The following is a 15476-nucleotide window of genomic DNA, read 5'->3' on the forward strand; positions in this document are numbered from 1 at the left end:
GCAGGTTGAATTTACATTTTACTTCAAAAAAAAAGGGGGAAGTACATACATGAGGGGAGAATGGGGTGAACAATAATCATCTGAAACCAGGTTTCCACCATTCTGACCCACAGCTCCCACCGGCCTGTGGCTGGGACCAGCGGGCTCTCCAGGCTCACACCCTGGGTTTGACAGCACGACCAGGACTGGGGTCACAGAAATCCTTGGGAAGCCGAGGCTGGATGGAAGCAGTGAGATCATACGCAGGGTGAGTGTGTCGGACACAGCTTCTGGTTTAAATGATGGAATGCACCAGCAGGAGGGAGGAGTAGTTAACAGTTACTAACACTAGAATAATCAAATTTGTATGTTATACATATACAGCAACTAACTGCTTTACAAAAAAAGCAAAATAATACAATATATTGTCACATGTATTTACAGTGTAGTAAATATACTTTTCTGTCAAATTTTACACAAAAACTATTTACAGGTGAATATACTGCATAAAAAAAAAGGTGGGACCAACACTCTGAGTGACTGTCTGTGGTTTGTTGCATAACAATAGGACGTGCTTTGTGACTTTGGAAAAAATTAACCTTAGAATGAAACAGAAAAAGCCCTAAAACCTACAGCCCGGGTCAGAGCCAGCCCTGGCACGCAGCAGGGGCTCAGCCCACGAGACTCAGTGAAATGTTCCCTGTCCTGGGAAACCTCATGCACAGTAAAGCAGAAACATCGGCATCATTACAGGTAGGTTATGCACTATTCAAATACTACTGAGTTATCTTTAAGTCAGGGAAAATACAAACACAAACAGAATGTTAATTGTCTTTACAGTACTGAGCTGTGGTCAGTGTGGGGCAGGGAACGGGCTCTGAGCCAGGGGGTCACACACGCTCCCCGGGAGGGTGTTACATGGTCCACGTGTTCCAATCAGATTTTTCGGAATTTTAAGTTTTCATGTCAGAGCACAGGGACTCTGGGGCTGCAGCTCCAGCCCTGCAGCAGAGCCTGGAGCAGCAGAGCCTGGAGCAGCAGCCACTGCCAGTGGCCTTGCCCGGAGCGCAGTGGCACTGGGACCCTGGGATGGGGCTCCTGCACGTCGGGTCAGGGCTCGCACCCACACCGTCACCAGCGACAACCTGCTGGTCACCAGAGAACAGAGCAGCAGGTGGTGAAAGGATGCAGCAGCCCGGGATGGGAGCAGAGCTCCCAGGGATGGAATGGGATGGAGAGTGCTCAAACAGGGAAAGAACAAAGGAATGAGGATGTGAGAAAGAAAAAGAGGCAAATCCCAGCAGCGGCTGCTGGAGGGAGCAGGAGAGCGATGTAGTGACAGTAAGGCACTCAACAACTAATTACTGATGGGAGTTTAATCATTACACAAAGGCCATGGTTCCCTGGGAGCCAAGCACAAGCTTCCCAAGCACCAGTACTAGGAGACAACATTCCTGTCTATCAGGGCACACACGATCCCAAATTAAACCTTTGCCATCAGCAGTCCTTACACCCCAATTCACCCATTACCTGACACAGGTGTCTGCCCTGCCAGAGTCCAGGCCCTCTCACCAAACCTCTCATACAGGGAAAAACTCCAACCAATTCCTTCCAGGAAAAAGGAAATTCAGTTTTGTTCACTGACTTTATGAAGAGACCATTTTTTTTCAGCTGGGACTGAGAGCCTGGAGTAGTTCTCACAGGGAAGGTGACTTTCATCCCTGTCCCCTCTGCTCCCACATCTCTGTGCTGCAGGGAACACAGCAGTTCTGATGGAGGGACACTTCTGACATGGGCGATGTAGAACAGTGAAGGGCTTGCTCTCTGCCCAAACAAAATCAGTCAGGTAGTTCCTCTGGAATGACTGTTCCTGTTTGCAGGAGACCTGCTCATATGAGAAACAACTGAAAACAGCACACCACCTTTACAAGAGATTGTTTTCCTCCTACGTACAAATCCTCAGGCTTCTACAATTCCTTGTCCTCAGCAAAACGGGAAGGGCTGGAACCAGCTCGACTGGGCACAACCCAGTGCAAACCCCAGTGACACCAGGGGTGGCTCCTCACAATCCGAGTTGTGAGATGACAATGGTTTCTTCTACCCTGGGGACCCCAAACCCAAGGCTTGAGCCTCTGCTCTGTCCCTGAGCCCAGCTCAGCCTCATGGCCCTGTTTAGACCCACTCTGTGTCACCAGTGACCACGTTCCTGCCCTGGCGCCTGCACCACCCGAGTGAGGGGATTTGGTTAATTGCACCAGTTCATCTTTCTAGCCTGTTTATTCCATGACTGCTAATTCTAAGTTTTCCTCTTGTTTTGGCAAACTACTTGCATATGAAGTTTGTGTTCATAGTTTTTCCAGGACTGTAAACAAATTAAAGAAATTGTTATTTTATGAATCAATACAATAAAGGTATTTTTATTTACATAAATGTTACATTGTTACTGTGTGGATACATGGGAATTATGTGCTATAGCAATAAATTGGAACCCTTAATTGTACCATTCTCTAATAATTTAGCTGTGGAGTTTGATTTACTGAAAGCCACTAACGATTGCACTGGAGGACTGGCTTTTACCTAATGGATATACTTTTTTTTTCCTTTAAAGCCACTGAAGGATTGTTAATTCCTACCACAGCAGAGGGATCTGAAACTGGGAAGCGGATCTGTTTCAGAGCAGGATCTGTGTGAGCCCCCAGGGACACAGCCCCTGCCAGCTCCAGCTCGCCCCGACTCAGACACCCCGCACGTGCCCGCGGAGCACTGGCACCCACAGCGGGACCGGCACCGGCACCCGCGGCCGCACCGGCACCGGCTGCTCCCTCGGCAGCCGGCGGCACTGCCCATCCGCAGCCCTGACAGTGACGGCAGCCTCAGGTTTGTGTAAGCCCCGCAGGAGCCCTGAACCCACCCCCGGAGGGGACTGCGCCACCGCCAGACGTCCCTGGGGTCGGACACAGTGTCAGTTAATTTAAATTCATGTACCTTGAGCAGACGTGGCTGTTTCTGTCCGTGCTTGGGCAGCACAGGGGCAGCTTTGCCACACACTATCCCCCAGAGCTGGGAAGGAATCCATCCCATTTTCCCTCCATTCCCCACTGGATATTCTGCCAGGAGCTCTTGAAGGTGCGCACTGTTGGGAAGGGCAGAACTAAAGCAGGTGCTACAATGACAACTCGAGGCTCGGTTCCCAGGGATTTTTCCCTGAACAACTTCCTCAGGGAAGATAAAATACAGCCAAAAAAAAAAAAAAAAAAAGCTTGGGGAAAAAAGCCAGTTTGTCCAGTCTGGTCCATGTACAGTCCAACTGTGTGAAGCTTGGTCTGGGGAATGAGGGACTCCTGTAGCCTCCTTTTCCTCTCCCCTTTATTGCTAATTACCTGAAATTTAACCTAATCCACCACTTCTGTTAAGCTCCTTGTACTGCAGCTATCATGAACTTCTTCTCAGTGTGGTAAAAAAAAAGTATACAGCTAAAATCTTACAGGTTTGGATTAAAACCAGGGTTAGAGAAACTTCCCCGGCTCAGGAAGCCACTACTACCTTGAGGCGTGCAAACAGGGTTAAGGATCAACACTTCCCTTAGCAGGAACACCTGAGGCCAGAGCAGACACGGCGGGGCTGGGGAATGGCTTTGGATTCGAACAGGACGCGGCTCTGCAGCGCTACAGAACTCCAACCTCCCCCGGGGCACACGCGTGGTTCTGAACACCGGCTGGAACCGAGCACGGGGCAATGAAGGCGTTAACTCAGGCAGTGGGTCAGGAGTTGATCATCTGGCAACGCGGCTGACTGACGGGATGGGAACTGTACAGGTCAAGTGCAGCATCACACCCGGTGGAGGGCCCTTCGCGAGGGGCCGCGCGCGTCAGTCAGGTCCAAAAATAAAAAATAAAATTAAAAAGCGACAATCACACGATCTTTTTGATGCTGTGACGCTTGAAGCTGCCGGCGCTTCGCTGCTTCTGCACTTGGCTGGCGGAGCCGTGGCGCATCCTCCCGCTGTTGGCGTGGCCGGCGGTGGGCGAGAGCTCCACGTTCTCCTTGTCGATCCCTGCGGAGACACAAGCGCTGCGCTGAGCCCCGCTGCCCCGAGCCGCTCGGCCGCGGGGATCCCGGAGCGGCGGGTCCCCACGAAGGCTCGACCCTGCCCAGCTGCGCCCGCCACCCCCGGGAAGAGTTTAGAAAGAATCAAATATGATTTGTGGCAGGTAAGGGCTGCAGAGCCGCTCGCTCCTGCCCTCCAGCCTGCGGGGCCGGCAGAGGGCAAAGGGAGAGTAAAACCAAGAAAACTTGGCTGTCCTGCTGGAAACAAGTCTGCTTAAGTGAAGGAGGAAAACGCAAAACAAACGACCAAACTGACTCTTAATGAGTAAAGAAACAGTTTCCTAAGGAGGGTCTTGACAGGACACAGGCACAGAGAAACTGAGGTCAGGACTCTTCATGAGAACTGTGCTGAGTTCAGCCCCACCAGTGGCAGGAAGAGGCTTGTGGGGGCCAGGATGAGAATGGCTCCAGACAGGTTTGTGCCCACAAACTTATTAGACCCTTCTGAGAACTTGTCCTGCAGAGCAAAACTCTGTTATGCTTTGCTAAAAGTCTCCCATCAAACAAACCACAAAACTGAAGTGCTTTAGTGAAGACCCCACGCTGGCACGACACCACCACCCAATGCCTGGTGTTAGAGCCCTCAGCAGTGGCTTCGGGCACCGTCACTGCAGACCCAACAGCCCAGAGCTGGGCTTAGTGCAGACGTGCTCCTGAGCAATTGTTGCTCTTTACGCTGACACTGCTGTGAGTTAACCCCTGCAGCAGCCTCTCCATGTAGCTGCCACACTGAGTCTGTCTGGTGAATGCTCACCAACACCTCACACCCATGGGACAGGTGCAGCACCAGCAGTGAAGAGCAGGACGGGTGGTTTTATGCAAGAGGATACAACTACAATCAGCAGCAAAAATTAGGATGTCTGAGAGCAAATAGAAAAGTTAGAACAAAGTTCTGTTATTGTAAGTGACATATCCACAATTATGTGCAAGAAATGGTGTTGGCATTAGTGAGAACAAAGAACACCCTCCACACTCAGCACAGGGACAATGTGAGGGCTCCAGCCAGAGGCTGCACCTTCCTCTCCTTGTGTGAGTGGCAGCACAAAACTCCCAAACTATGCTGAGGACATGAGGGGCATGAGCAAAAAAACCCTCTTCTGCAGCTTTCTCTTACTTCTCCACACAAAGCAGAAATGCAGAAGTGTGCAGCTCCTGATTTACTGCCCCACTGTCTGCTGCAGTTTAGTCCAAACTCGTGTCTCTTTGCCCGTGTGTCCCTGCAGTCAGAGCTGAGTCCTGGTGAATCTAAAGAGCTCACACCAAACAGTTCATTTTAGCTTCACACGTGCAGCAGAGTGATTTCCATATTAAGCATTCATCTTGTTACCAGATTTATTCTCAAGGCTGTGGGTGACTTTGTCTGCTCTACCACCAGGTATTATTGGCATTCCCCAAGAAATGCACCAGCTTAGCACTTGCTGAAGCCATTCCCGTGTCAGAAACTGCTCCTCATGCCACAGCCCGGCCCTAACGCAGCTCAAGCAGCATTTCGTGCAAATATGATGAAAGAAGAGAGTACCTGGATGAGGCAGCTGCATGAAAACTGCAGACTTAGAGCAAGGCAGAGAAGCTTCACAGACACAGAATGAAAGAAATAAACGTAAGTGAATAATGTCCATGAGACAGGGAAGGGGAGGGAAAGGAACAGAGATGGTGACAGACAAAACATTTATAAACAATGATCCTGCATAGTTGTTTCCAGATGCAAGAAATGAATTTTTCATGTATCTGCAACTTAGTATTTGCAGCCATAATAAAAAAACTTACTTGGCTGAAAATGTTTCATTTAACTGAGTGCTGCTGAACACGTGGCCTTCACACTGGTGTTTTAAATTTAATTTCCAAGCAAACAGTGCTCAGAGTGCCAGCAGTGTGTTGTTTCAGACTCACTATTAACCTGAACAAGTTCCCTAGTTCCCAACTCTGTTTGTGGAGAGTCTTAACCAGCCTTTGACAAAAGCCATCTGTTTGCACAGCACTTGGAAGGAATGTTTGACAAGTTGGATTAATTCCTTCCTCTCAGCTTGTAAAGGAAGAGGGAATGGAAAGTGGGGCAGAAGGAAGGAGGACATTTACAGAGCAAAATGCTTCTTTCCCTTGCAGAGAGCCCAATCCTGCACCATCACCTCATCCTTGGAAACGAACTGCTGGAGCTGCCACCGATGCTGTGTTCCAAATGGAAAGATACTGCCCAGAATGTCCTTCCACACTGACAGCAAGGTATGTTCCCAAAGAAAAGCCCTGTTCTCAAACCATTCCAACAGCCCTGCCTTACTCCTGCTGCTCCTCTGCACCCTGAACAAACCATCCCGGTGCCTGTGAGCCAGGGATCCCCTGCAGGGCACATGTTCCACATACAGGTGCTGCTGTTCTGATGCCCTTAATTCTCTTCCCTTCACATAGAGTGACGTGGGAAACAGTTTTTGTGCTGGATAAAATCCAGGATCTGAATCAACAGGGCAACAGCTCAGGAACAATTTAATATTCATTTGACTCCACAATGCACCAATGTTGACACATAAACACATCCAAAGAGCCAATGAGACTCCTAAACCAGGGAATTCCCCCATTTCCCCCACTCAGATGGTACCAGAACAGGCACTGACCTGGGGAGTGCTGGGAAGTGGCAAGTGAGGTCATGGAGTTGGAGAGGTTGAGGTTTGCAGTGATGCTGAGCTGGCTCTGCACCGCTGGAGGATATGGAGAGGTGGGGGTCAGGAGAGATTCTTCACTGGTTTCCTCATCAATTCCAGGCAAATACGTGTCAATCAAGGCATCAAGGAACTTCACAATGAGCTCAGCATAGTCTGGGATTTGGGTTTGCTGTGGGAGATGGGGGGAAAAAAAGATTGTTCTTTCCTTTGTACTTTCCTGTCAGTTTGAGCTTTGCTCCAGAGTTCACTCTCAAGTCTGACTGTTTTGCCTGCAAATTTTCAGGAGTATTTGATGTATCTGTAAAAACTGATTTGTGGCCTTGTCCAGACCAATCTGAATGTACACACTGCAGATCAGGTGTCAGTGTGATCTCGGTGTGTGGGAACCCAGGGGCAGGAAAAGGGGCTGCAGAGCCCCTGCCCCAGCCCCACACCTGGGCCACCTCCCTTGGGATGGTTGCACACATGGGCACTGCTCCACTGGCTCTGCTCCAACACAAAATTTAGCCTCGTGGAATCATCACTCTTATCAAATTAACCCCCTACCCTGTCACATACATGTAATGAACTGATCCTGGGAGCAGGAAAAGCTGCACTCACACACCTGGCTGCTTTTACTCCACATTGGTAACTTGTCTATCACAGCACCTGCTGCAGGCCCAGGGCTGGTTTGAGCCCTGGTGGTGCCCCTGATGCTCTCTGCTCACTCATAAGAGAATGATGCTCCTTATGAGCATCTTTGCTGCAGCACCAACGTGCCCAGAAAGGCCAAACAGCCCAGACCCCACAGAGCTCTTACCTTGGAGAAGGGGCCAGCAAACCTCCACAGCCCATTAAATCCAAAACCTGCAACAACAAATGGAACACCACCATGAAAGCCCAGCTCTCACCTGACAGAACAGAGTGCTCCCAGTACAGCACATTTTTTAAATAAAGGAAAAATATTTACTCTGCAGATAGGATGTTTGGTATTGGGGTGGAGACTCCTCATGGTAGACAACACTCTGCACAATCCCATGAATTGGATTCAACAAGTTTGGATCCTGGCACAGCGATAAAAGGGTATTGATCTTGGAATCCAATAAATTATGCCTGAAGAAAGGAAAAGTGGCTTAGTTTTTGTCATTAAATAAAATAAACCTGCAGTTCCCAACTGACTTTAGTAACCAGCAGTTCAGCTGGGATTTTCCCTCCCTCCCTCTGCAGTGATTTCAGAACACAATTCCCACCTCTGTTCCATGAGGACTCTAACAATGTGCTCAGGTCAGTTTGTGAACACCTGCTCACCTTAATTTCTGACAGCTGGGTTTCCTTTACACATATTCACTCCAGCAAAACTACAGCAGGTGTCTAAAGAAACAACCAAAGAGCACCTAGGCTTTAAATCAGATTTGAAACACCTGGGGCACAAATTAAAATCAACCAGCATGGACAGACTGCAGCCTGTAACCTCCACACAACCAAGTGCCTTGTAGATGCTTGTCCTGGACCAGAGACCTCTAAAGAAAAGCCAGGTACAGAGTTATTGAAACCAGAACTTCAGGTACTCACACAACAGGAAAGACCTTTGGGAAGACAACGCTGGCTTCTGCTAAATACTCGTAGAGGATGCGCTGGTCGAACTCGTCTGTGGTGTATTTCACCAGCGTGGCCTGGCAGGGAAGGAGCCATTAGTGCACCTGGGTGGTTACAGCCTTTGCCTAAAGGGTTCAAGATTTCTGACTACCAGAAAGCAGTGTTAGAAAAGATTGATTTTATGTCTCTGTTGAGAAACAACAGAACCAGTTTGCAACAATTTGTATTTTGCCAATAAATGTATCTCATCATTTTTTTACACAATTGAGTCTTTCTGATCGTAGCTGGAGTGGGAACTGCAGGGGTACAGCTGAAGAAAGTGCTATCAGACTGCACCTCTATTACTAGTTAATGGCTTTTAAATTGAATTATCCTAGGATTCCAATAATGCTAATTTCTTTTAAACTATAATGTATTAATAACCTTTTATTATACAAAATAGTTTGTCATAAACTCAGCCAGGAAAAACTCAAGGAGCATGTTTGTTTTGCTGGGAGATAAAAGGACATAAAAGAAAATAGCAGACAACACACAGAAGAAAGCTTACAAGAACTGTAAGCAGCAGTGCTTGAATTTTTGGATCAGTCAGAACTTCTTCATCCAGGAGGACGTTTGACTCGGAAACGGAAACTTTCCGGAGGTGCGGGTGTTGCTGTGGTGATATTCTCTGGGTTTCTGCCAGATAAAAAAGAGCAACTCATCCAGAGCAAAATAAACCCAAAGCAAGACAGAGTCAGGTTCTGCACACCGGAGTCAGTCATGTGCAAACCTCAGAGTCCACCGGCCTTGTCACAAAGGTCAAAGCAACGACTGCGCTGCAGTGCGCCAGCACTGGACCACTACATGGGATGTGTTATCAGATGGCAAACAAAAACCCCAATTTTCTCTTCAGTGAAATACAGGCCCAGGGGTGTAAGTACCAAATTTAGGGTCAGGCAGATACAAGAGAAGAACCCTGGTCTTGCATTGCAATTGGGGGTGAGGGCACAGGAAGCAGATGGGGGAGAAGATGAAGAGAGGCATTCCAGGCATTAGCTCACGTTCCATCTCCTGCAGGAATTTGCAGCTGGGGCTTATTAACTTATAGAAGGCCAAATGCTATTTATTTCATTGTACTCCTATATGCAGTCCTTTAGAGCTGCCCCTGATTCTGTATCTGTAAACTCAGCAGCTCCAGTGCAGCTACCAGAGATATGAAGGCTGCACCCTGCAGAAGCCATTGCTAAGAAAGGTGCTTCTCCCTTACCTTGGAGTAACCTTGGTAAGTAAACACTGAATTTAGAAATTGTCCTTTGTATAGATATACAAAGCGTTTATAATTAGTATTATTCTTAAAATGTTAGTCCTGTGTCTCACCCATTTCATAATCATTTTCGGCTACTCTCCTCATTTTGGGAGGCGTTGTGATTCCAGATTCCATGTCTTGCCTTTTAGGAGCCTTTGTGTCCGATATCAAATGGTCAAAACTTTTCCTTGTACCTAAAAACAATTTATCAAGCAATTAAAAACATTAAACCTAAATCCATACTCTAACTTCTTCTGATTTTCTGGCCAAGCTACTCCCCTATCTACCATGTGTTGACAGGAATCTGTGGACCTTTTCACCATTTTCAGGGATGGGACAGAAAATACGATCACACCATGCCGCTCTCCATCACAGCTTCCAGAGTGCTTCACAATACACAGAAGGGAGCATGCAATTAGTCAGAGGGGCATGCCATGGACTCCTGGCCCCCACACAGAATACACATGCCAGGACGGGGTTACTGAAAAGGAAGCAGGAAAGGGCTGGAATGAAGGAAATGCCCCTGTTCTTCCACCTGTGTAATGCCAAAGGGCTTCCACAAGTTCTGCAAAGCAACTCAGCTTGTTCCTCTGATACACGAGTTTGTTGTAAACATGATGCACTGAGAAGCCATGAGTACAAATCAGATTGTTTACACACATCTACCATGTTCTGGGACCATCTCCTCCAGCCTCAATCAGAGCACTCAGTGGAGAAGCTAAAAATCCACTTCCTGGGTTTGCTGGAAAGGGCTGGGAGCACAAAACTGGCACTAGGCACCTTCAGGATCTGGAATATCCTTTTTTCTCCACTTCAACATGCACATTTTGAGCATTGCTCTCACTCCCCCCCTTCGTTACCAAAAGAACTGAGTCCTCTTTAACTGTCCAGTGCCCTGAAATTTGCATTTTGCAGAAACTGCATTTATTCCTCTTCATCAGGAATAAGCCCTTAAAGCCAGAACTAATACAAAACCAATTTTTCTCCAGTAACGCTTCCCAGGGTATTCTGTAGACAGATCAATAAATGAGTTATGTTAATAACCTAGAAGCTTTTTAGTGTTGGCTTGTGAAGGCTGCCCCATGTCCAAGCTCATGGATTTCCGGGTGCGAGGGCTGATCTGTCCCACTGTTGGGTAACTGGCAGCCAGGTGTCTGTCTGACCCCTTGGGGGATGACCAGGGCTGGTGTTCCTTTAGTGTCCTGAAAGTGCAGAGAAATTAAATTAAGAAAAATCTTAAAACTGTGCTATTTAGGCAGAGGATTTTCAAGCAGCCAAACTATCCGTTCTTAAACCCATCTTTCCTACACGGTTAATTCCCCAAAACACATGATAACAAATAGTAATTACTTTGCTTGCAAAGATGTGTCAACTAGTGAAAACAAACAATCTGATGTGAATGTGATGCTGAAGGGATAAAAAATAACGCAATGAAAAGAACACAAGCAAATCAGCCTATGGGGCAAGATGAAATATATTTAGTAATCAGCTTCTCCAATCTCAGTGCTAAAAAGAGAGATCATGAGTGAAGTGCTCCCTGTTGAGGACACAGGCTCTCCTTGGCACTTCCAGTTGATTTCCTGGCTGATCTCTCTGTCTGCACACAGGCTGTAACAAGGTGTCAAGGTTTCCCTGTGGCACAGACGGCTCCATGCACTGGAGCTCTTAAAAGGACAAACAAAATGTTCTTCTAAAATATAAATGAGATTAAATCAGATCTTGTAGAAAGATTTTAGCAAAAGGTTCAACAGCCTCCAGAGCAGTTAAGCTCTGAAAATTAAATCTGTATGAATTGCACATCCAAATTTCTCTGTGACTCCTCATCCCAGTGTAAGAAGTTGCTCAGAAGACACCACAGCCCATGGACTCAGTGCTATCAGGGGCTCAGTTCTCAGCCCAGCACAGCTCACTCACTAAAGGAACCAGGCTTTGCAATGTGGGTGACTGATCTAAAAGTGAGACAACCAACCTATAGCTAGTGTCACTGTGATGGATGGGGTATGTATCCATGGGAACGTTTTCCATTGAAACGTCTGTCAGCAAGAGAGACTTCCTGTGCTTGAGGCTGCAGCGGCTCCGCACCTCCTCCGACACCGTCAGCAGGGCTGCAGAGACAGCAAAGGCAAGGGAAGGGAAGCTTTCCACAGCAGTGGAACAATGAAACAATATTCCATCCATCTGCCTTTCTTACATGCATCAATGTACATTTACATCAACACCACTGAGCTGCAGTTACACCTTAGGAAACGTACAGATCAAAAGCTGGTCATTTAAAAAGAATTCTGCTTCCCATCCAGTCACAATGACAAGATTTACAAATTTGCCCTCACATGGTCACAATTTCTATGTCCAGACCATTGGAAACTTGAAGGCTGTCAGGCATATACTGGAGTATTTACACCAGGAAACCTCCAGCCTCCCTGAAGAAGTCCCAAAGCTGCAGAGGATGTGCCCTGCTGGCAAAGCCCTCAGTCTCCACAAAGCCTTCCCAATGTGCCCACCCTGACCCACATTCCTTTCCACCAGTTACAAGTTTTCTTTGTGCTGGTACAATTTTAACAACCTGAACCTGAAGGAATTCCACAATAACCCAGTCCTTTTCAGTCAGCTCAGACTAGAAAGGAGGTTTGGTTCATTACCTGCCAGGTAAGCCACGCTCTGGGTGTTCACCTCGAACTTGTCACAGTTCCTGTGTTTGTTAACCAGAGCAAGGAGTGTGTGCAAAATCCTCACTGTTCTTGCTACAGTGGTAGGGGACGGATGCCTGTACCCTAAGAAACAAAAGATTGTATTTAACTTCTGAATCTATATTTATGAAGCACTAATATTTTGAAAGCATTTAAAAATATTTTCCAGCACATTCTCAGACATTCCATCTCAAGGGTAAGAGAGCGCAGTGCTACCAGAAATGGCACATTTAAAACTAATTCTTTCTACCCCTCCCCTCAAAACTGCATAATTTCAAATGTCTGTGCATACATTATTTCTGTTATCTCACAAATCAGTCTTCTAAAAATCCCAGTGAGCCTGAGCACTGGCAAACAGGGAGAGGCATTCTTGGAGGAAGAAGAAAGACTGCAGCAAATGAAGCTCTGCACCCTGTGACAGTTCAGAACTTTCAGCAGCAGCACTAAAGACCTTCACAGGAGATGTATAAAGGAAATCTGGTGAAGCCCTTTAATCCAAGAGTGTTTAATTCTGTATCTACTCTGTAGTCCAAGTTATTCAAACTCCATCACCCAATGTGGCCCCTTTATCCCTTGACTTGTTTTTATTCCTGAAGTAAGAGCCATCTCAAAGAAAGAGCAGTATGCATTCTTACCTTTCAGGAGATGTCCCACTAGTGCAAAGTTAAAGTTGGAGTTGAAATTTAGCCCAACAAAATGATCCATCTGCTTGCAGTGCCATTCGAGTGGTCTCCTGATCTCCATGAACACTTCTTCTGGGCTCTGACCCACAAAAACAAAATATAAGAGCACCTCAGTTGAAGTTACTCAGGACATGTCAGGTTTGTTGGGTTTTTTGTTTAAGTGACAGAACAGTTCCTTCAGAGGCTACAGGAAAATATCAAACACTTTCTCAAAGATCAGATCTGTACATTTCTGTTCCAGTTTCCAACAGAGTAATGACAACTCCTCTCCACATCTTTATCTGTGGATACCACCCAAGTGAAACAATTTCTAATGCAAATTCAGGTTTAGTTGCTTAACAAGTGTTCACAAGGACAAAGCTGGGTTTTTTCCCCTTTCTGTCAGCTCTGACTGCTGCCACGAGTGCAGGCTGTGGGCTCACCTTGTCGTTGAACACGCGCAGGCTGTCCAGGGTGTGCAGGTTCTGCTCCAGCAGGGCTGTCCCTGCCGAGTACAGGTTCACCTCATCCAGCTGCAGCACGGCCATGGCCACCCAGAACAGAGCCTTGTGCATAGGGGAGTCCTGCAGGGAGAGAAAGAGCCACCACTGCCCTTTAGAGCCAGTTCCTGCAGGTGAAAGAACAACCAGGACAGAGGGGAGGGTTTGTCCCCCTTGTAGCAGGTTTTGTCCTCAGCCATTCCGAGGGAAAAATGCTCACACGGACCTGTTAATGCACTTCACAGGTGAACAGTAGAAAGGAAATTAATTCCAAGCCTTGTTTGCACCTCCCAAGCCATTCCTCCTCACCTCCATCCCTTCCTTGCTCAGTGTCAGACCCACATAGCCCAGTACCAGCCTGACCAGAAACGGGTCTGTGGTTCTCCATCTGAACGTGGACTGCAGCTCTGCACACGGAACTGGGCAAGCACTTCCTCATCAAAACCAGAACCACACACGGGAGGAACTGGCATTCAACACAGCCTGGGTCCCTTGAGCAGAGCTCTTTCCAGAACAAGTTTTATTCACCACCAGGAGCTGCACGAGGCTCTTTGTTCCTGCTGTGCCCCCGGTGTGCTCTGAGGCAGGAGCCTGGCAGTGAGCCGGGCTGGCTGAACGAGCAGCCCCCCACACGTGGCCATTCCCCCAGCCCTGGCGTGCAGGGCAGCAGCACACACAGCTGAAGGCAGCACTGGAGCCTTGTGGAAGGAACGGGCACAGCCTGGGCACAGCCTCTGCCCAGCTCCTGGAAGCAGAACAGAACATTCCCCAGCATTTCTCAAGCCTTTGCACTGGTCCCACAATCTGCCACACTTCCCATATGTGCTCCTTCCATGCATGAATCACAGTGAAGTGTGAACTTCAGAAACCCCAACATTTAACTTGTATTTCTGAGATTATACCATAACCATGATTTACAAAATACATTCTCTGTTTATTCAAAAAGCCAGTGATTTACCTTGTTAAGAAGAGGCTGCAGCTTGGTGAGGGCTATAACTGTGGCTTCTATTAGAACTTGGCTATTATAATTATCAGGGCCTTTTAAACAGCTCTCAAGTCCCTTTTTGAAAAAAGAGAGTAATTAAAAATACAACCATAATTACATTTTGTTTTGTAAAAAGAAGATCAAAGCTCTGCACAGTAACTGTTTTTCTCAATTACTTACAAAGCCTGAGCTCATTTTAAACCAACTCTCAAAAACTTTTCCAAATGGAGATTTAGACAGCAGAATTAAATGTATGACTGCACAATGTGTACCCTAACAGTCAGGCTGCAGGGGGTTGTAAGAGCTGTAGAAAAGCTCTTTTATCATTTAGACACTATTCAATTAAAGTTTATATCTATAAAACTCTAATGAAATGCTTAAAGGACACATATTTAGTAAATTGTTCACCTGCTGTGGAACACAACCTGCTTTAGAATGATGGAACATCATTGTCAGGCCAGGCACCTGCTTCAACGTTTTCTGATATAAATCAGCACTTTACTATATTTACCTACAACACATGAGGTCACTCACTTCCTTTAAGAAAAAGGAAGCTAAGCATCATGTGCATGCTGGTAAATGCCTTAACAGAAAATTTCTCATTTATTCAAATACTGACTGCTGGGTCCACCTGTGTCAGGAGTTTTAAACTCAATACTGAGACCTACTGATACTCTAGAAGTCACAGCAGTGATGGAACTCATTCAATTTAGATTCAGAAGCCACCAAATCCATTTAAATACAGAAGCCTGGCCTACAGAATGTGTATTTCCAATCAGTTCTATACAAGAATATGCTAGAAAAAACATTTATCCTAAAATTATGCCAAGTTCTATATCTGATGGGAAGATAAAGCTAAAAATAGCTACGTAATGAGTCATAAAGGAAAAGAGACAGACCCATATACCTTGCTGAGAATTCTGATTATTTGTTTTATTTGTCCATGAGACACTCGTTTACTTATACAGCCAAAGACAACCAGTGCTCTTGGCTGCAGGGAGGGGTTGTACTGGAATGCAAACCTGTGAAGAAACAGAGCATA

The 15476-nt window shown here is 46.8% G+C and overlaps 1 protein-coding gene across 3 annotated transcripts in view; it reads right to left on the reverse strand.

Annotated features, from left to right (window-relative positions):
• The window catches only part of NF1 (neurofibromin 1), a 74010-nt gene continuing 58534 nt past the window's right edge, over nt 1–15476 (reverse strand). For 2 of the 3 annotated variants that reach the window (XM_053995931.1, XM_053995930.1), the window contains 14 exons: nt 15342–15456; nt 14408–14509; nt 13393–13533; nt 12923–13049; nt 12240–12371; nt 11570–11705; nt 10645–10802; nt 9672–9794; nt 8863–8990; nt 8292–8392; nt 7690–7832; nt 7540–7586; nt 6693–6909; nt 1–4033 (listed from right to left, as the gene is read on the reverse strand). In XM_053995931.1, the coding sequence (XP_053851906.1) occupies nt 3891–4033; nt 6693–6909; nt 7540–7586; nt 7690–7832; nt 8292–8392; nt 8863–8990; nt 9672–9794; nt 10645–10802; nt 11570–11705; nt 12240–12371; nt 12923–13049; nt 13393–13533; nt 14408–14509; nt 15342–15456 (1813 nt within the window). In that variant the 3' untranslated portion in view covers nt 1–3890. Of the gene's footprint in view, nt 4034–6692; nt 6910–7539; nt 7587–7689; nt 7833–8291; nt 8393–8862; nt 8991–9671; nt 9795–10644; nt 10803–11569; nt 11706–12239; nt 12372–12922; nt 13050–13392; nt 13534–14407; nt 14510–15341; nt 15457–15476 lie in introns of those variants that run through there. The other variant, XM_053995932.1, reaches the window with a different exon arrangement.

Source organism: Vidua macroura, chromosome 20 (genome assembly GCF_024509145.1).
Source record: "Vidua macroura isolate BioBank_ID:100142 chromosome 20, ASM2450914v1, whole genome shotgun sequence".
NCBI classification, from domain to species: domain Eukaryota; kingdom Metazoa; phylum Chordata; class Aves; order Passeriformes; family Viduidae; genus Vidua; species Vidua macroura.